This window comes from Brachyhypopomus gauderio, chromosome 13, assembly GCF_052324685.1.
Source record: "Brachyhypopomus gauderio isolate BG-103 chromosome 13, BGAUD_0.2, whole genome shotgun sequence".
NCBI classification, from domain to species: Eukaryota; Metazoa; Chordata; class Actinopteri; order Gymnotiformes; family Hypopomidae; genus Brachyhypopomus; species Brachyhypopomus gauderio.
The window spans coordinates 15,557,686-15,578,653 of NC_135223.1; the positions used below are offsets into that span (position 1 = coordinate 15,557,686).

Consider the following 20,968-nt stretch of genomic DNA (forward strand, 5'->3'; position numbering starts at 1 on the left):
AAAGTCTTTTTCTCACTTGTTAATGAGAAAAAAACAAACATCTCTCCAAACTTAATGCCAGTCATGTATAAAGTATTAGAAACCCATACGTGAGTAAAAGTACAAGTACACTATCAAAAGAGTGACTTGAGAATAAGTTGAAGTGTTCTTTAAAAGCTTTACTTAAGTGGAAGTACAGAAGTGTTCAGCATTTTTTGTACTTAAGTATTGCAAGTAGTTTATTCTAAAATTTATTACTCAAGTACTGAAAGTAAAAAGTACAAGTATTGTGCTTTGTATTAATAAAAAAAACAGTCAAAGTATGATTATCAATTTTTTTATATATCACTTACAAATCAAAGCTGTCAAAGACCACAAATACAAGTGTTCTGTATGTAAAAACAAGTAGCAACTTAAAAAACTGGACACTTTGTACACAAAAAACAGATAACCTATGTCCTGCTATGCCGTAGGTTAGATGCAGAAGTACAAGTGATTCTTAATTTAGCTGAGAAAACAAGGTGTATTTTGGACGTAAAATCCATCCTTCGGGTTGTAAGGGTGAACCTACTGCCCTGCGTTTACTCTCAATAAATGCCCTTACCCTATAAAAAACACTACACTATAAAAATGGCCATTTTTGAAGGCCAATAGTTCACACTCTTTATGAGTAGGCACTTCATCATATAGGAATTTTATTTCACTCCAGCAAACACAAACATTGTGTCTAGGTAGGGCCAGGGGTGGTCTCCTTCCTCACCCTCACCGCCATGATCACTCGATGTTGAAGGTGCGGAAGGTGCCAATATATGTACATTAAAATGCCAACAAGCTTATGCAATACACATTCTTCTGCTCTTACCAAACACGATACCACCTATTTTAATGTGATAAAAAGTGAATTATTTATAATCATTTAGAGTATATGTGTATTTGTATAAATATGTAAATTAAGCTGAAGGTGCTGGAAAATAATAATAATAATAATAATAATAATAATAATAATAATAATAATAATAATACATTTTATTTATAAGCGCCTTTCATAACACTCAAGGACACTTTACAGGAAATAAATAAAACAAATTAAGAAGAGAACAGAATATGCAACAGAGGACACAGACATACAATAGACAATGAAGTGAATCACAGGGAATAGGCTATTGTGAACAGATGAGTTTTGAGTCTGGATTTAAAAAGAGGAAGAGAATCAATGTTACGGATGTCAGGAGGGAGGGAGTTCCAGAGTTTAGGAGCAGAGCGACTGAAAGCTCTGCTACCCATGGTACTCATACGAGCAGGAGGTACAGAGAGATGAGTGGAAGAGGAGGATCTGAGCGAGCGAGAGGAAGATGCGATATTGAGAAGATCTGACAGATATGGGTGGACAAGATTATGGATGGCCTTGAATGTAAAGAGAAGGATTTTGAAATAGATTCTATATTTAACAGGAAGCCAGTGGAGTTGTTGAAGGACAGGTATTGAAAATATTGAAAATGGACCTTGAAAGTGCTGTACAAGTGCATGAATTCCACCTTGTAACTTCGCATGTACAAAAATCGAGTAGTGTGCAACCTCGCGTGGGGCCAACGTTCATGGGCGGAGCCACCACGATTGCATAATTTTTGCCACATGGAAGTGGGAGAAAAAAAGGTGAGAAAGTGCATTGCACCTTATTCAAAATCAAGTCCATGGTCTTGCACCATAAGAAGGTTTTAGTGTCCATCTGTTATTTATAAAACAGAACACAAAATAAGTTACAAATAATATAGTCTCAGTTATATTTATATATATGTCTAGTAATATATTGGTATACCACTTATCTCACTTATTACCATTATTAGTACTATTTCCACATATTCACTCTAGATTGTATTTACAGTAATGCTATTTACATCGGTTAGCATAGCTACTATTAAAAATCAAGTAATCTTACACATTATGCATAATATCTGCAGTAATTTGTTAGTATACCACATGTCAGTTCAGACCATACTATTACTAGTAGTATTTCCACATATTAATTCTAGATCTTCAGTATTTTAGGTAATTTTAATAAGGTCTATCACTCAGCAATTATCATTGCTAATTTGACAATAAATGGACAAATCAACCTTTTGGTAACACGTTTTAAAAAAAATTATTTTACCCATATGAGACTTCTCTTTATTGCATAATGTTACATAATTCTGTTCTTCAAATCCTTTAAAACTACAATATTACTTACAAATATGCTTACCTTGGAAAATTCCACCAAAATCGATCCACATCTGAGGTGTGAATTACTTGTTGGTACTTTTCTCTATGGACGATAGCTAAAAACGCAAATTATTAACAGCCACAGTGACCTCTGGTGGATTTCTTTAGTATAACATATGTCTACCGATTGGTAGAGATGGCACAATCAGGTTGAACTAAGTTCAACATCAACTCTAAAAGAAAAAGTGACTCGAAAGGTAGTCTACCAAAAAGAAGATATCTACTGTACTGTGGATGAGAATCCATGGCCCGACAGACAGGAACATCAGGAAGTGTAGAGATATTGCATGTCATTTTCTATGCAGTGTTACTTGTACAGTTCTACAGTTTCCAATGTTTACGTTTCTATTTTAATAGTTTTTTTCTTTGTGCTATGGAGTGTTATGGGTCTTGTATTTTTCTGTATTGCAATAAAAGGGTCTATCAATACAGTAAAGTTGTCTGTACAAACTGTAAAAGGCATGAATGTAAATCCAGTCCTACCTCTCACAATCTCCATAAAAAGTAATATATTGCTATTGATATGTGCAGCTTTGTGCATTTCCAGTGATTGTCCTCAAAACCCTACCTATCAGAAAATGTTTACTGAGTACACAGATATTTTACAATATGGCTAAGTATTTTAACTGTCATGTTCGGGATTAATGACAAGAGCTTGTCATTCTCATGACACTGACATGATCATTGACATAAATACTTTTGGGACATGACAAACAAAGTAGTCACTGTACATCAAATACATGGTCAGTAGGCACCCATACCTTCCCAGATATAAACATTTAGATCAAGGATGTCAAACATTTTTGTCATGGGCAAGGACCATGTAGAATTGTGTACAGAAAGAGAAAGCAAGCAAAGAATTCAACATTTCCATGTCCAGTATATTACATAAAGCCGGACACCCTGAACCATTCTGCAGGTTGTCTACTGTAATCTGTGTGAATGATGCAGTATAGCAGTGCACTACTGAGCTACACCAATCAAACAGCAACAATGATTAATAGAAAAAACCCAAACACTTTTTCTCAAAAGATTATTTATTTCCAGTGTTTTTTTTTTTGTTTTTGTTTTATTTTTTGCATTTGGTTGTCAACAAGCAAGATGGAATCTGCTTAAGGAATCATGACATCATGCCCATTCTATATCAGTCTCTGCAGCCTCATGCAGGTTTCTGTACTGGTCTCATCCCATTTTGGACCAATGGAACGAGGAAACAAAAAACATAAAATATCTAAATTGAAGTTACTGTTTTAATAAATTCCATAGTGAATGTAAAATAATTTGTACAAAATGGACCAGCAGCAGACAGTAAGACTGCTTAACACCGGGAAGGCTTAACTAGAGGAAGCCCTGATTCTGGTTTACATCATTTATCAAAATGTAGACTGGTGATAAAATTCGGTTTTCTTCACATCTTAACGTGACAGTAACAACAGCAACAACAAAATGGCACCTTTCCCTGTTCCCAAGGCCAACTAAATGAGGCACTTCTTCATAAGCAACCATGACTGCATGTGATGCCCAACCTCAGAGTGTGGACCCCAGCTAAAGAGAACATTGTAGTACCAGCACAGAGGACAGGGCTCTGGCGCTCACTGGGGTTCAGCTGTCATGCAGTCCTGTAGAAAAATAAAATCACTTCATTCTCACACATTGTCCACTTTAATGTCTGGCTGCTTCAACACACCGTTGAAAGAAAACAAACTAACAAACAGGCCCTGACCCTGACCCTGACTTCAGAATAACAAAACAAAAGCATCTCTTGTACAGAAATAACTATGTACACACATTATTTTTTAGATATATATGTTTCAATAATGACCTTGGTAAAGAGCAACTACTTGTCCGTTAGTATGAAAGCAAGCACGTACATTCTTCATGTAAGATTTTTATGACTTTCATTCCTTGAAAAAAGATGCTTTTTCGTTAGTGTTTTTCAGTAATAATCACATGAATGCTTTATTGTCCAAGACAGAGATTATGCTCTCCTGTCAGTCAAGAAAGAGAGTAAACATTCGTTGAGTCTCCTAAAGCTGGAGTGCCTTCATATTACTGGGGTTTCCAGAAAAAGCTCCATTAATACACCAGTTCCAGTACTGTCTGTCAAAGTGAGATTACAAGCAAATATTCAATACAATTTACTCCAGTTATTCTTCTTATGAGCCTATACACATACATATATATTTATGTATATATATATATATATATATATATATATATATATATATATATATATATATATATATATATATATATACACACACACAATTTATATATATATATATATATTTATATTTTCATATTTATATATACTTTGTTTTAAAAAGGGCAGGAGTCGTTTAAAAAGATAAAATATTGTGCAGTAACCCTAACTCTTTAGCATCCATTCACTGCCATCCATCTATCATTCATTCATTATACATCTATCTATTCCTACCCAGATACACTCAAACTCACCCTTGCACACACGCATGCATGTTCTCACGTTCTCACGCTCTCACGTTCTCACGTTCTCACGCTCTCACGTTCTCACGCTCGCAGACAGATGGCTGCAGTTGTTTATAGGCATTGGTAGAATCGGGAGCGGACATGTGCTCCTGACAGTCTGTGTGGGTGTGCGTCAGTGCCCAGGGTCAGGCCCTTCCCCTGCACCCCTGCCCCCCCGTTCACCTCGTCCATGCTCATCTGGGGGTTCGGGGCTGAAGCAGGGTTACACAGCGCCTCTCCACCGCCTGCCTTCACCTCTGACCTGCTGGGCTGCACGCCTGCTCGAGACCCTGCCCCCCGCCAGCGCTCACGTGCAATCCAGTCCCGGATGGACACGTCACGCGTGCCACGCTGGGGTTTGGGGCGGTCAGCAGGAGACAGCTCCGCCCCCTGGTCTGGCCCACCCTGCTCACGCCAGTCGTTGATGACGGCGAGCTCCCCGAAATCCCGCTGCCCGCCCATGGTGTGTCGTCGTCTGACACCCTTCTTCCTGCTGCCCACCTCAGACGAGCGGCTCCTCTGCCCACCCAGGCCGAACATGTCGTCCGCAGATGAGCGCAGGTGCGACTTGAGCCTCTCTGTGATTTTCAGCCGCCTGGCCGGCTCGCCGCGTTCCGATTCGCTGCGGGAGGAGGAGGTGGAGCTCAGGCTGCCGCTGGAACGCCCTTTCTTCATCGCCTCCAGAACACGAGAGAGGCGGTTCGGTTCGCTCCGGCTTGGCACCCGCCCCCCACCGCTGGCCCCACCCTCAACGGACGATTCGCTGTCTGTTTTCTGTCGTAGAGACCGTCTCCTGGACAACGTGTCGCACTCTATCAGCTTATGTGACGGTAGAAGGCGGCGGCTTTCTGGTTTTTGGGCACCGTTGTCCACTTCTCTAGTAGGCCCAGACTTGCCAGGCAAGCAGTCCAAGGCAGAAGTGGCAGCGCCCTCACTGGTGAACACGGGGAACTCGCTCTCGCTGTCTGTCTCCATTGGTCGTCCCTCACTGATGAGCTCACTGCGTTCGTCATCGGCCTCGTCCCCACCCCGGCTCTCTGCCACTGATTGTACTTCTGGACTGAAAACACTTGACTCCACCCCCGTCAGGAAGGTGTTGGAGGAGGTGGTCGAGTAGTCTGAGGTGATGGAGCTTACCTCTGCAGTGGCAGAAGCTCCTGCAGGCCCAACTGGAGACAGCTCCAGACCAGCAGGGGGCACTGTGCCCCATCTCCTGGGCCTGCTCCTGGGCATGGAGGCGCCAGAGCTCATGGTGCCCAGATCTGAGGTAGTCTCATCCACCTGGGAAGGCGGGTCAGAGAGGGAGTGCTTGGGGGGTGCCGGGGTGCGGTTGGGTGAGACGGAGTGTTTTGGGGAGGGTGATGGCTGCGTGGGCTGGATCTTTTCTCGAACGAAGAAAGAGTTCCTGTGCTCCTTTCGGCTCTTCGGTGTGATTTCTCCATCTTTCCCATCATGCTTTGCTCCAGCAGCAAGCTCATGTGGGACGGGGCAGGTATGTCCTGCTGCAGCCTGCTGGCCCTGCTTCGGGTTCTGGTTCTGGTTGGGGAGCTCCTTCTTAGGAAAGACAGGATCCAGGTCATCGTCAGAGCTGCTGGCCAAGAGTTTGTCTTGCTGCTTCTTTCGCTTGCGGTTGGCCGCAGCAAAGATGGAGGAGACCAGCTCGCGACTGTACTGGTCCTTCCCTGACCCCCACGAGCCCTGAGGAAAGCCAGGATGAGAGAGAGGCAGATAAAGAGATAGAGAGAGAAACAGAACAAAATCAGAGAAGACTGTTAAATAGATAACCACACTGAGAACTACTGTAGCAACGTTAAACACAGGTAATCAAAGACCTAGCGACTGCTCAGGTGCCTGGCCAACCCGCCACTCCACCTGCTCACACCAGGGGGAGACAAAGTCACAAGAGTAAGGGCTCTGGTGAAAGAATGGCAGCTCAAAAGCACACTGGCACCATTAGCAGCGCTGCCAAAAGCTGAAGGAGCCACACGGCAGTGATACAGCCCCAGGAAGCAGCATCCTGTCCATCCAGCACATGTGCAGCATGTCAGCAAAAGACAAGCGGAGTGATTTTATTCTCCCCCAAAACATGATGAATGTAAAAAAAAAGCATGTTTCGAGTGGACCCTGGTCCTTCTAGAAGGATCTGCAGAGGGGTTTCATGAAGGAATGGGAGTAGCAGGTGGAGGGGGGATTGGGGTTGCTCTGAGAACTCCACTCACCCCACCAGAGAGCTGGAAACTGAGCAGCCACTGACTCACACTCACACTCACCTTAGATTTAGCAGAATCACTAGTGGGTGAATCTGTGGAGGGAGAAAAGGACAGAAAGACTGTGAGGAAATGAACAAAAACTACACCAGATGTAAAGTCCCAGTTTTGACAATGAACCTAAACATCCATGAGTACAGACAATGAAAGAGAGAGAGAGAGAGGGAGAGAGAGAGAGAGAGAGAGAGAGGGAGAGTGAGAGAGAGAGAGAGAGTGGGAGAGAGAGAGACAGGGAGAGTGGGAGAGAGAGAGACAGGGAGAGTGGGAGAGAGAGAAAGGGAGAGTGAGAGAGAGACAGGGAGAGTGAGAGAGAGACAGGGAGAGTGGGAGAGAGAAAAATGTAATCACTGTGTGAATGAATTGTACATGACAAGCCTGACAAACAACAGGAGATGCGAATGGAGATAAAGAATGGAGAGAGCGCATGCAGATGAATGAATGAGCACTAAGCTTATTATGCTATGTTACGCTAATGTTCACATCCACCAGCAGGTGGTGCCCTTTCCACACCATAATCCATAAGAGGACAACGAGCCTAAAATATTTATTCAACTAATGAACAAACAAAGAAACAAAGAGAAACATAAAGAGAAAAGTAGTTTGTGAATACATAAAGAGTAAGAAAACGTATCAGCCTTTCATGCCGGGGCGTGGAAGCCCTCATGAAAGCAGAGGAAGGCGAAGGAGACGGCACGGTAGAGGCTGAACACCGCGCGGGAGCAAAGGGACGGAGTGTGACATGCAGCCCTACCGCCGTACACAGCCCTCACTCCCCAGTCTACACAGTCTACCCAGTCTACCCAGTCTACACAGTCTACACAGAGACTCCAAACCAGGTCAGCACCACAGCAAAGCCAACCAAGCCCCTCACTGCCAGAGAACAAAAGAAACTGCAAACTAAATTTTAAAAGAGTAGAAAACCTCCTTTAAGAATATTACTTGCCATCTTCATTGATCATCTAAAAGTGGCTAATTAGTACCATAAGCATCATATACTGGTATAAATAATTTCTAGAAAAGTTTGCCATTTGTGTTTGTTCTTAATACTTGAGTACAACATAAATCTGGAAGTACATACTTTGAATAGGTACACAGAAGTATTCTGTGTACAGATACATTTTAAAAGTTCAAAATGAGGTGATGCAGTTGTATAGGTAGTATGTGCAGTGTCATGACAACAAGACAGAAATGGCTATGGAAGGAGCCAAGATAAGAAATGACGGGGGCGGTCAGAGAGGGGCTAGCTACGAAGAAAAGACAACACTACAGGAAAACATGATGCCAGTAAGGAAAACTTATGAAATTAATATACTGCCGTCTTTATTTATTTTGTCTCCATCATGTGTCTGAGTCAGATTTTGAGTGGTGTTTCTTCACTGGTGAGCTGGGCCCCCCTGCACACCCCTTTCTGTGGTGACAGATGGTATGAGCGCGTGAGCTTCAGAGCTGAGGAGCATTACCATGCTGTCTCTCCATCGGGCCAGCGTTCAGAGAGAGAGAGAAGGAGGGGGAGGGAGAGAGAGAAGGGGAGAGGGGCAAGAGACAGCGGACAGCCTTTGAGACAGCAGCACTGCCCTGTGCGAGCTCCACTCACAAATACCCCCACACTCCGGCTGGGCCGCCCCGTGCCCGGTATTCACTGCCCCCGTTTGGCCCTTTTCTGTTTCAGTGGCCCCCGCCTCACAGAAAGCGCGGGTTCCTGCAGATTAGACAGCTACAGTGCGGGCAACAGTCCTCTTTCTTCCTACAGCTCCAGCTGTCCATCACGGACATTACGGAGTCCATCAGTGACATCACGGTGTGATAGACTCCTCCCACATGGCCTGTGTCAAGATCAGTATGTGTGAATGCTGGCAAAGGCCTTTAGGAGACGCGACAGAGGGCGGCTAGGGACAGAGGGACCAGAGTTTGGCAAGCTTGGTCTTCACTTTGAGAATTCTCTGTTCTTGATGGATGCTCTTATAGGGAAAGATCATGCTATGTTAGTGTGACTCTAGGCAGAGCTATAGAGACAGCCCAGTGGAGTTTGAATACATGGAGAGACATGCACTAGAACACAAGTAAGACAGAGGAAAACCACAATCCACACACACAACAGAAAAAGGCACAGTAACAGAACTCAAGGGAACTTAAAACATAAAATGCATCGATGGATGCTGAAAGCCCAAATATAACAAATAAAAAGACAAACTATAAAAATATAAATTCCCTACAAAATCTCACAAGCAGTCTAACTCGTTGTGACTTTTATTTTATATATGTATAACCAACATTTACTGGCTTTCAGAAACATCTGATATGCAGTACTGCACAGATCTGCTTTCACACTTGGTTCCAATATAAAGTGAGGCTGTCTAACTGGGGGGGCTGTCTAACTGGGGGGGCTGTCTAACTGGGGGGGGCTGTCTAACTGGGGGGGCTGTCTAACTGGGGGGCTGTCTAACTGGGGGGGGCGGGTTAAGAACACAAGCTTGTGAGAAGCTTCCGCCCACAGAGTGCATGTTACCTGACACTTCCCCTGGTGAGGTAGCCGTGCGCCCGATGTTGGTCAGCAGGTGGTCGATGTTGGGCACGGGCTGAGTCTCCACTGCACTCTCCTGCTGAACTGAAGTCTGGGGGCAAGACAAGTAGAGTAGAGGTCAGACAGGAGAGACAGACAGACAGACAGACAGACAGACAGACCAATCAGACAGTCAGTCAGTTTCAGAACTGACTGATGTTATAGATAACATATAGGTTATGGTTAGGGTTAACATTTACCTTGATGACAGGAAAAGAGGGTGTGAAACTGGTGAACTTACTAAGAGCACCATCAGCTGCAGAGAGGAGGCAGACAAAACAGAGAGAAAAAAAGAGAGATAGATGGGGGGGGGGGGGGGGGGGGGAACCACCTCAGTACCCACCGCTGGCTCTTCATCACCATCTTCAGTGAAGAACCAGTCATACTGCAAAAACAAAAACCAAGCCAGAGTCAGCACTGACACATCTCGTTATAACCCCTCCCACGCGAGCACGATACCAGCACCCCACAACCATTTGTAAGGGTGAAACGACATATCTTACATGCTGAATGAGGGTCTCCACAATCTTGTACTGGTCAGGCATGTGTGTGACCATGTGGGTCATGTTGTCGTCAGACGTGCGCACCAGTGTGGGTCCGAACACGATGGCCAGGTTCCGGGGTTCCATCTGACAGGAGCATGCAGAGAAACGGAGTGGGCTCAAAGTGATGCCTGCTACAGCACCGTAAGATAACAAGATAGCCCAGCAGATCACACACCTTGTTCTTCTCAGAGTTTTCTGCCACGGTTTTCAGATGCGCCGAGAGGAATTTGAGCGTCTCATAGTGGTGATCTGGCAACTCATGGAGCTGAAGGGAGAAAAAGAAGACGAGTGTTGCTACATTATCATTACATCACCCCTAACAAACTGATGTCATAAGAATCATTACATCACCCCTAACAAACTGATGTCATAAGAATCATTACATCACCCCTAACAAACTGATGTCATAAGAATCATTACATCACCCCTAACAAACTGATGTCATAAGAATCATTACATCACCCCTAACAAACTGATGTCATAAGAATCATTACATCACCCCTAACAAACTGATGTCATAAGAATCATTACATCACCCCTAACAAACTGATGTCATAAGAATCATTACATCACCTCTAACAAACTGATGTCATGAGCTGCCAATATATTAGCTCCACCTTCCAAATGGTGGCCTGAAGGCTGTCTATCATTTTTCAGGTGACGTCTATGAACTCCCAAGTGAATTTTTTTCTCCATTTTCCAGCAGCTCTTTCTCGAAAGGTCTGTTATATTTTTACCTCCCAGCATCACCTGCTACGTTCTAGTCTGGTCCAGCTGCTGAACACTTCACGGGGAGGGGACAGTCTCTGTTTTGGCCCTGGCTACTGGTACAACATCCAAGGTGATATTAATATTTATTGCTAGGCGAAGGAAACTTTTTTATATACACCTGCTTGATATAATGTCCCCAAGGGGGTTATATGTGGAGATTTCACAGTGTTCCTCTAAAATTGTGTTCGTTTTTTCTGCAGGGAATGTACTGACCCTTGGTTGATTTTTTTCTAGGACTCAGTATGCCTGTTAAATGGAGACTGGACAGCTGTGGGGGCAGGTCCTCTTCCCACCAATCGTGTGCCATCCCTCTGATCATGTGCCCACAAGGTGTGTTATAAGTGTTAATTTTTAATGTTTGTCACCTGTGTAGGCTCTTTAATTAAAAGGTGAAAATCAATCTTCTTTCTGGCATCATAGGCTGAAATGTGATGCTTTTTAGGTAGTACTGGAATAAGGAGACTTATATAGGACTGAGAGCTCTGTGCTTCTGGCTTTTTGTAAATCAGGAATATAATTATACATTTTGATGTATGTAGAAATGCATATCAGTTTATTATTTATTCAAGTATTTGCAGAATTAGTATTTTTCAAGCACGTTTACAGTATACTGTAAATATCAAAAGTCAAAAGCATCCATCCAAGAACCTGGCCTCTGGTCAAATCCAGGTCACTCAGGAGATATTCTTCAGGGACTATTCATTTCTGCAAGCCTTTAACACTCACTAAAATCACCACAGAACGCAAGAAAATAATACAAAAGTACACACACACACGTACAGTTAAGTTGATTACTGTCCATCTGTCTCAAAGGTCACCCTCTGTCAGACATTAAACTAGGGCAGTGATAACACTGGCCAAAGTACAGCTATGGAGTGGGTGGAGCTATAGAGTGACACAGTGTTTGATTGGCAGGTCACAGAATGCTGACTCACCAGTTTCTTTAGTGCCCTCAGTCTCTCCACTGGGTCCTCTGTTCTGTTGGCGTCTATAAAGTCAGCATATTTCTCTATAAAGTGCAGAGGAGGACATGAGGACTCACTCTTGCAGGAGGAACAAAGTGACTGTACAATGGCCGGCAGGTGGCAAACTACACACAATAATGGGAGCCAGAAAGCACCTTAGACAGAGAGGTTCTGTTAGGTCTCCTACCATTTGTGAAGAGAGGCTCTGGAAGCTTCCGGAAGAAGGATTTCAGTAAACTGCTGATCACATTTAGGTCCTTCCATTTCTGTGGGTGAGGGGATTATTCTATTAGCATGGTAAGGTACAGGGAAACAAACAAATGAAGACATGAAAGAGGATGAGGAAGAAAAGAGGCGGTCGTTTCCACAGGGTACTAACGTCCTCTTGGATATCGATGTCTCCCACACCCTTGTTCAACTCGTCCTGCATACTAGAAATGGCGGCGTTGTTTCCGGGCACTCGGTAAATACCAGTGTACTCTAGCCCCCTCTCCTCCACTAGATTACAGCATACCTCCACAATCAGAGGAACAAACTAACACACACACACACACACACACACACACACAAAATAAATACAGCTTGGTCAGCTTCTTGCACAAAAATATCCACACTTAGAATGCTTATATAGGAAAACACGAATTGTAACCTATTTATACACACGAGCTAGCAACACAGCCTGTACTATTCTGTAAACTGGACCGGAACTCCTCTGCTATCCTAGCCGCCCCGGCTAGCACACACGCTGCTGGATGCGAGGGTGAGGACCGGCCGCGTCTCCTGTGTTCTTACTCTGTTGTTGTGTGCGGGAGGGCAGTCGTCCAACCTCACGCCGAACGTGACCCCTGGAGAGGCCTTCTTCTCAAAGGGCTTCCTCATGAGCCCTGGGATGGCTTTCCTCCATGGCCCTCTGTCCTTAGGTGGGCTTGTGTCATCTAGAAAGGACAACAGGAAAACGTTCTGCTGTAAATTCACACTGATATTCCTGCCGCAATACTGCTGCAGGTCCAAGCCTATCTGAACACAATCATCCTATGATTTGCAGGGCCTTTGGGATGTGACTGAATATCAGAACCAAGTACATTAGATTATGGCCACGTTAAAATGTTCTTTCCTGAAAAATCTGTCAGGATAAGGGACAGATATCCGCAGCAGGTCTGATAATGGCCTGAACTTCTATTTCTAGCATGTATATTATATTAATTTGGCCTTTGAAGAATCAATAATCCAGCCTAGATGGCAGTTCTAGCTAATCCAACTCCACTTTTCTTGTGGTGTTGTAGTGGCACAGTAATCACCGTTCCTCCCCCTGGGCGGAGTTACCTTTGTGCAAGCTCCTCCTCTCCTGCTCCTTGCTGGGTGAATGTAGACTAGTCCCTTTATTCTCCCCTTTCCCCCCCAGCAGTGTGTGTCTGATACTCAGGGACTGGCGGGAGGACTTGGGAGATGGCTCTGTTTTACTGCTGGATGGACTTTTAACACACACGCACACACACACACACACGCACACACACACACACACACACACACACGTCAAAAACCACAGAGACACAACCCCCAGTGGGTCGCTCCTTGAGTGGGTGGTGAAGTGCAGCTTTCCTCTTACCTCATGAGAGTGTTGTACTCCTTTATTTTGCGGTTGATGAGGTCTGTGCTCGTAATCAGTGCATTCTAATGGAAAATAAATGACAGAGGCCGAAAGGATTCGGATGAGTGGCCGGCAGCTCACCAGAGGGAGGCGCCATGTTACCGTCATGTCACGGGTTATTTAACAACCTTTTTCAGGACGTTTTCTCATGATTATGGCTCTTGTGATTATAATCCACACAGACCATCTCAATGATCCAGTTTATAAAGGGTTCAAACCACAGGAACAGCAAACGTATTTCCTAGCCATGTGTGCGATGAAGGATAGCGTTGCTGTTCAGCTTACTACAACCACACAGGAAGACTAAATCAGAAGCACGCTATGGTCCACGTAGTAACAATGTTCAACATGTTTTCACTGCGAGCTCTGATCTATAAAGAAACCTGAGTGATGTCACCTGGTCTACACGGAAGGCCACCTGCTCATGCAGTGTAGTGTATGTTAGTCTGAGACCATCTCAGTGGGCTCATACAACAATAACAGTGATCTGGTGTGAACGTGAGTGCTGTTGGGACAAGTGTGGCACCTCCTCGTCCAGGTTGCTGCTCTCCTGGATGGCTCTGATCCAGGACAGCATGTCGTCCCGGTCCTCGGCCTGGAACAGGTACTCGCAGTCCGACGTGGTCAGCCGAAGCACGTTCTTCCGTTTTGTATCACTGTAGGAGATGTCAATCAGGCAAGCCTTGATGCTGATTGGCCGAGGTTCATCTTCGGTCTGGGAGCTGGCATGGGCTTGCCCCTCCTTTTTGTCCTTGTATAGGTAAAGGGAACAGCCACGGAGGACTGCATACATCTGTTTCCATGGTCGCATGCCACTGCCTACACGCTAGAGAGAAAAGGAATAAAGATGATATATTATAAGAATGCAGTTTCAAATACCTGGGAGAGGGAAGCCTGGGCATCTGCTTAGGGTTCTGCCCCCGTGATCTGGAGCCAAATAAGCGGATGTAAATGGACGGGGTTCAAATATGTGTATCAACTTTATCTGGTTATCAAACAGTAAAACTGAGCAGAAAACTCTCATGAATCTTCCTATAGGAAGCCCGGAAGTTACATGGGTGTGTGTGTGAGAGTGAAATGTTACCTTTCCCTTGTCCGAGTTTAGTTGACGGAAGAAGAGAAGCCCCTCCTTGGTGGCATCATTGAAGACGTCTGAAGAAGAGTCCCTCCTGGAGCCGGAGTCTTCAGAAGACCTGTCCACAGCCTTGAACACATCACAGAAACACGTTAGTACAAAAACTACACTCTCATATCTGAGTTTGTTGAGAAATATCTAGAAGGTTCATCCTCATTCACACCAGTTCACTTGATTAGTCATTTCTCCTGAACCTTCTCACACACATATGTATACATTTAACCAAACTGAATTTGAAAGAGTGTAAAGAGAGTGTACTATTGTGTTACCTTCCTAAGGCCTCTGAGTCCAGGGAGTTGTTTTATCGACCTCCTAGACACACACAAAAACATCATTCCCTGGACAGCACACTCATCATCAGCAGTACAGCCATCAGACGTGTGTGTGGTATTATCAGCGTGTCACATACCCACGTGCTTCCCGAAAATGATCCAGACCCTCGTCGTAGGACTTGGATCGCTCCGTTTTGGTACCGGAATCCGACTCCAGAATCGTGAGCCGCATGGAGTCTGCAGACATCCCAAAATCCCCATTCGGTTAGAACACGTTAGACGAGGCGTCAGCCGGCTGCACAGAAGCGAGGACACCTGGGACAGCATGGCTGCAGGTACGTCGGCTGCAGGTACCGTCCCAGCAGGGACGGGTCGGCTGCAGGTGTGTTCCCAGCGTATCTCACCTTGGTCGTGGGACAACTGTCGGCGGAGCAGGGCAGAGGGTGAGGTGGGGCTCGGCGGGATGGTGGCGATGACCGGCGTGCTGGAGATCACAGCGCATGCAGGAATGTGGGCCACGTCGTGCTCCACACTAGGACTGGACGGTTCATCTGCAGGAACACAACAGGAACTGCCTTACTGTTCACACCTCAACCAGGACACTGGCAGAAGAGGACACACAGCCCCAGAGACACAGGACCTTATACATAACTATGGCAAGATATGACCTTCCATACCTTTCCATAAGCACACATATCCATACACACATTTCCATATCAATAAACACACACGCGCGCACACGCGCACACGCACGCACACACACACACACACACACACACACACACACACACACACACACACACACACTAAAGGGAGAACATTTACTATGCATTACATCATCAGCAGTATTTTATGACACATATCTTGAACATGTCCTAGCTAGCTCTTGTCTGCTGTCTGGGCTATATCCTCTCCCAGTGAGATGCTGCCAGCTAACATGCACACAGAGACAAGCAGCTGCATTTAAATGATCACGACTCAACAGTCAAAGCAGTTCAGGCCACATACAAATTATATTTCCAGTGGACTGTAATGGATGCTCGATGTGATCCTGCTTAAGGGCGTGTGTGTAGGAGCTGACAGATACCCTGCACCTCCATATGAGCTTCTCTGGGTTTCAGGGTTTCAACTGATCAGAAATGACTTGGCAAACAGCTGTAATCAAACAGCCTTGCAACATGCACACACACATATACACACACCTTACAATCTTACAATACCACATGCACATAAACACAAGTTACACTAAATAACCAGGCTAAACAGTGGAATGCTATATATTTATACACACACACACACACACACACACACACACACACACACACACACACACACACACACACACACACACACACACACACACACACACACACACACACACACCTCCATATTCAGATTGCATATTGCATACAAGTCTATTCTATCATGAATAAGCTTACATGAACCCTCATAGTTTCATTATTATGAATTATATCAAGGTATTTACTTTGGAACAGAATCCTAGTCTAGGTATTGCCCAATCAGGAAATGACAGAAGGTGATTCATTCTTATGTTGTGGGCTTGGGTGGAGAGTGAGAGCTGGAGTGCTGGTGTGTGCCGGTGGAGTGCTTGGTGGAGTGGGAGAGAGTCCCGCCACGTCCCGTCAGTGATGAGCAGGTGGAGGTGGTGGAGCGTCCCGTCCCAGCAGGTCTATGCAGGTGGAGGATGTTTTGCCAAGCAGTAATAACTCTGTAACTGCCATCCTCCATACCCCCCCCCCCCCCCCCCCCCCCCCCCCCCAAGTTCAGGATAAGGTGCCACTGCACATTAAGTCTCTGCTACATGTATACAATGACTGAAGGCCAGTCTTCCCATTCATCTGACTGGTTTACACACACCCACACCTACCCGCACCACACACGTCCACCCAACCACACCCACACCCCTCATGTGATGCAGGCTATGCATGAAAATCAAGCAAATCCTGATGCTCCAAACGAGACCTGAAAAGATCCTTCAGACAGCACAACCTAAAGCATGAGGTCATGTCTCATCACTGTGATACTGACACTTCCCAAGATGGCCCCTGAGGCTGGTGCACTATGAGCCCGTCAAGGGGCTTCCCATATTCTCATATTTAGTTAACAATTTCATCTTCAAGTGTAAAGTCTCTTTCTTTCTCTCTCTCTCTCTCTCTCTCTCTGTCTCTCTCACATATGCACACGCACACACAACTACCACAAGCACTGGCATCAATAGCATAAGTAATAGCATAAGTTGAGTAAACAACAGCAGAATATAAATATTTTGAGGCACTGAAAATGACTCACTCAAGCTGTTATTAAATAAGACACTATCATTCTAATCCTCACAGTCTATAGCTCTCAGCCCTCTGCATATCCTCACAGAGCTGTTTACACTGTCCTAGCCTCAGCACACAGTATTTACTCTTATCAATACTGTATAAAACCCAGGAAGCATATCCCCACACAGCCTCAGAGGTCAGGGTAATAACAGGACATTAACAGGTCAGTGTAATAACAGGACATTAACAGGTCAGGGTAATAACAGGTCATTAACAGGTCAGGGTAATAACAGGACATTAACAGGTCAGGGTAATAACAGGTCATTAACAGGTCAGGGTAATAACAGGTCATTAACAGGTCAGGGTAATAACAGGACATTAACAGGTCAGGGTAATAACAGGACATCAACAGGTCAGGGTACTAACAGGACATTAACAGGTCAGGGTAATAACAGGACATCAACAGGTCAGGGTACTAACAGGACATTAACAGGTCAGGGTAATAACAGGACATTAACAGGTCAGGGTAATAACAGGACATCAACAGGTCAGGGTAATAACAGGTCATTAACAGGTCAGGGTAATAACAGGACATTAACAGGTCAGGGTAATAACAGGACATCAACAGGTCAGGGTACTAACAGGACATTAACAGGTCAGGGTAATAACAGGACATCAACAGGTCAGGGTACTAACAGGACATTAACAGGTCAGGGTAATAACAGGACATCAACAGGTCAGGGTACTAACAGGACATCAACAGGTCAGGGTACTAACAGGACATTAACAGGTCAGGGTAATAACAGGACATCAACAGGTCAGGGTACTAACAGGACATTAACAGGTCAGGGTAATAACAGGACATTAACAGGTCAGGGTAATAACAACACATTAACAGGTTAGTGTAACAACAGGACATTAACAGGTCAGGGTAATAACAGGACATTAACAGGTAAGGGTAATAACAGGTCAATAATAGATCAGGGTACTAACAGGACATTAACATGTCAGGGTAATAACAGGTCATTAACAGGTCAGGGTAATAACAGGACATTAATAGGTCAGGGTACTGACAGATGTAGCATGTCTGCCCTATACACTGCAGAGAAGGGTCAGAGTAATAGCTCTGAAGAACATCAACCCTTTAACCTCAATACTTTCCTTATAGCTACATATACTGTTTTAAATAGGAACACAGAAGGAATGTACCAATACATCACACTCCTCATGTACAACAATTCAACACATGCAATCTCATGCAACACATGCAACCACATGCAACACATGCAACCACACCCCAGGAGCCCCTGACACCATACAATGACATTTATGTCATACCGTGATGTACACCATACGGTGACAAAAATGAATTCAATTCATTCATGAATTTATAAATACACATACTGTGGAAAAAAGTACTAAAATTAATTAATTATTATCCATTACTTCCAATAAGTGAGCTATAATAATAAATATAATAATAATATAGCACTATAGTACTAATAGCAATAATTCTGTTATCATTATTCTGAGGACTATATTATTATCAGTTCTACTTGAGTATTAGATTTAGTGCTTCATGTGAGAAAAAAGCCTCAGTCTCTCACCAATGAAGGGGATGGAGTCCAGTGAGTCGTCCAGGTGGGAGGAGCCTGAGACCTTGTGTTGCTCCCCGAGATGCAGCATGTGCATGTCCCGGCGGGAGTCATTGGGCAGCCAGCATGTGGGCGTGTCAGCCGGTCTGTCTCCTGGGCCCTCGCTCTCATTGACGGCCTGGATGTAGGAGGGGTGGCGGAGGGGCGGAGCTCCTGACTTCTGCCGCCTCAGAACCACAACTGTGACATCGGCGCCTTCGATGCCCTCCCCCTCCCTCCTGGAGGGGTGTGGCCCCGCGACGGAGCCGTTGCCGGTGGGCAACGCGCCACTCTGTTGTGTACTGGGGCTTTTGGCATGAGCGGTGCAGGAGGCGGAGCCGACTCCAGGCCCCGCCTCCCCGTTGGACTCATGCGGGCTTTCAGTCTGTGCCCGCTGTGCGTGCTGCGGTGCAGGGGGCAGGTGGTTGGCCGCGGGCCTTTGGTCTTCAGGGGGCGCTGTGCCTGCACTGCTGCCATTGCTGGCGTGTAAGGAGGCCAGAGCGGAGGCCACGTAGGAGGTAGCGGGCGAGCTCGGGACCAACGTCTGCGTGGCGAGGCGGGCCGGCTGTGGAGCAGCGGTGTCGCCCAGACTCTGCGTTCTGGAGCTCAGCGTCGGGTCGGTACCTTTGGGCAAGAGTGGAGCGGCAGACAGTCCTGGGAAACTCCCACCTCGCCGGTCATGGGCGTACCCACTCGCGGTTCTGTGCGGCTGGGCCGCTGTGCGTAACGCGGCGGGTTGCCTGCCGGCCTCGTAAAGCAGTGGCCTCTCCTCTGCCTCCGCATGGCCACGCCTCCCCAGCAGCGAAGTCCCGCCCTCGCTCTGCCTACCAAGGTAGTCCCAGGAGCGCGCCCGGGGCTTGTGCAGGCCCACCGGCGGGGACATGATGGTGTCCTCCGAGGCACTCCGGGGCCAGTCCCGCGATGTTGCCGTACGCTCCGCCCCCGACAGCCTGTCCTGAGATGCGCTTCGGGGAGGCGGAGCCACGGCAGGGCTCGCGTGACCCCGTTCGTGAGACGCGCTCCTCCGCCGAAGCTGGGCTCCGCCCACGGCCCGTCCCGTCTCGCAGCCCGACGGCTGCTTGCTGTGGTCGGGTGTCCCGCGTGCCGCCGCTGCCCGGAGACTATCCAGGCGCTCCTGAATGGTCCGGCAGCCGTACATATAGAGCCGCTTGTTGTCGATGTACTCCTTGTAGGTGGTGTAGTTCCTCCAGTCGATGTTGGGGCGGGTGGAGCAGGGCGACGTGGTAGCGGAGGCGAAGGGGCTAGAGGCGGGCGCTGCAGCCTCGGTGGGCCTCGGCGAGGGTGCGGCGGTGGGGGAGACGTCGGGGTAGGACTGGCTGTGTATCTGAACGGGGCTGGAGAAGCCCGCCAGCTCTGGGGCCCTGCTGGGGCTGCACTGCAGCTGGGCCCCTGCGGCGGGAGAGAGGGCGGTGGAGACGGGGCCTCGGGCCCAGCCCGTGGCAGAGTCGGGGGGAGGCGCGGCGGGCGGCGGGGAGTACCTGTTCTCCTCAGTCCTGTGGCTGGGAGTGGATCCGGACCAGGTGGGCGGGGGCGGCTGCTCCGAGACGGCAGGCTCCGCCCCTGCCCTTGCGCTCTCGCTGTACACACGCACCACAGCCTGGGATTGGACGACCTGAGAGGGAGGCGGGGATAAAGGTGGAACGGGGATCTCCATGCGGTAGCCCAGCTCGGGATTAGAACGCCGGCATGCCCTTTGCCCCGCCCCCTGCCCCGCCCCACACAAGGCCTCGGAGGGCCCTGGAGACCCTTCAGCTAGCACCATGCCTGCGCTCTTAGCTTCTATCCGCGGGTAGCATATGGGAGGAGGCTCGGGGATGTTCTGGGCATTTCCGCTGTATGCTTCATTTCCTTTGAGGTATGCATCGTGGGAATAGGCCTGGAAAGAGAGCAGATGTCAGTTCATATACTCTATCAGTACTAACTGGTCCTGCTACAAATAGTAGAACTTTGAACTGCTGGAAGTGATCACGTTGCTTAAAACGCACCCAAAACCACAGAGAGAAGAGAGCAATGAACACACAACACATAATGAGAAAACACTGACAGCTAACGCGGCTGAACCAGAGGCTCAGTGTGGCGGTCTGAGGGACCAGCACGTCTCAGCATTCTTGAGCAAGTAGTCTCACGGTGAGTCTCCACG

At 46.7% G+C, this 20,968-nt stretch overlaps 1 protein-coding gene across 8 annotated transcripts in view; it reads right to left on the bottom strand.

Moving 5' to 3' along the window:
• Positions 1–4,511: 4,511 nt before the first annotated feature.
• The window catches only part of arhgap21a (Rho GTPase activating protein 21a), a 69,690-nt gene continuing 53,233 nt past the window's right edge, over positions 4,512–20,968 (bottom strand). For all 8 annotated transcript variants that reach the window (XM_076971224.1, XM_076971225.1, XM_076971223.1 and 5 more), the window contains 18 exons: positions 18,781–20,704; positions 15,293–15,439; positions 15,026–15,125; positions 14,886–14,928; positions 14,566–14,685; positions 14,008–14,307; positions 13,440–13,504; positions 13,157–13,305; positions 12,626–12,768; positions 12,213–12,368; positions 12,021–12,099; positions 11,804–11,877; positions 10,273–10,362; positions 10,056–10,181; positions 9,896–9,937; positions 9,499–9,604; positions 6,996–7,027; positions 4,512–6,423 (listed from right to left, as the gene is read on the bottom strand). In XM_076971224.1, the coding sequence (XP_076827339.1) occupies positions 4,798–6,423; positions 6,996–7,027; positions 9,499–9,604; positions 9,896–9,937; positions 10,056–10,181; positions 10,273–10,362; positions 11,804–11,877; positions 12,021–12,099; positions 12,213–12,368; positions 12,626–12,768; positions 13,157–13,305; positions 13,440–13,504; positions 14,008–14,307; positions 14,566–14,685; positions 14,886–14,928; positions 15,026–15,125; positions 15,293–15,439; positions 18,781–20,704 (5,322 nt within the window). In that variant the 3' untranslated portion in view covers positions 4,512–4,797. The remainder of the gene's footprint in view (positions 6,424–6,995; positions 7,028–9,498; positions 9,605–9,895; positions 9,938–10,055; positions 10,182–10,272; positions 10,363–11,803; positions 11,878–12,020; positions 12,100–12,212; positions 12,369–12,625; positions 12,769–13,156; positions 13,306–13,439; positions 13,505–14,007; positions 14,308–14,565; positions 14,686–14,885; positions 14,929–15,025; positions 15,126–15,292; positions 15,440–18,780; positions 20,705–20,968) is intronic.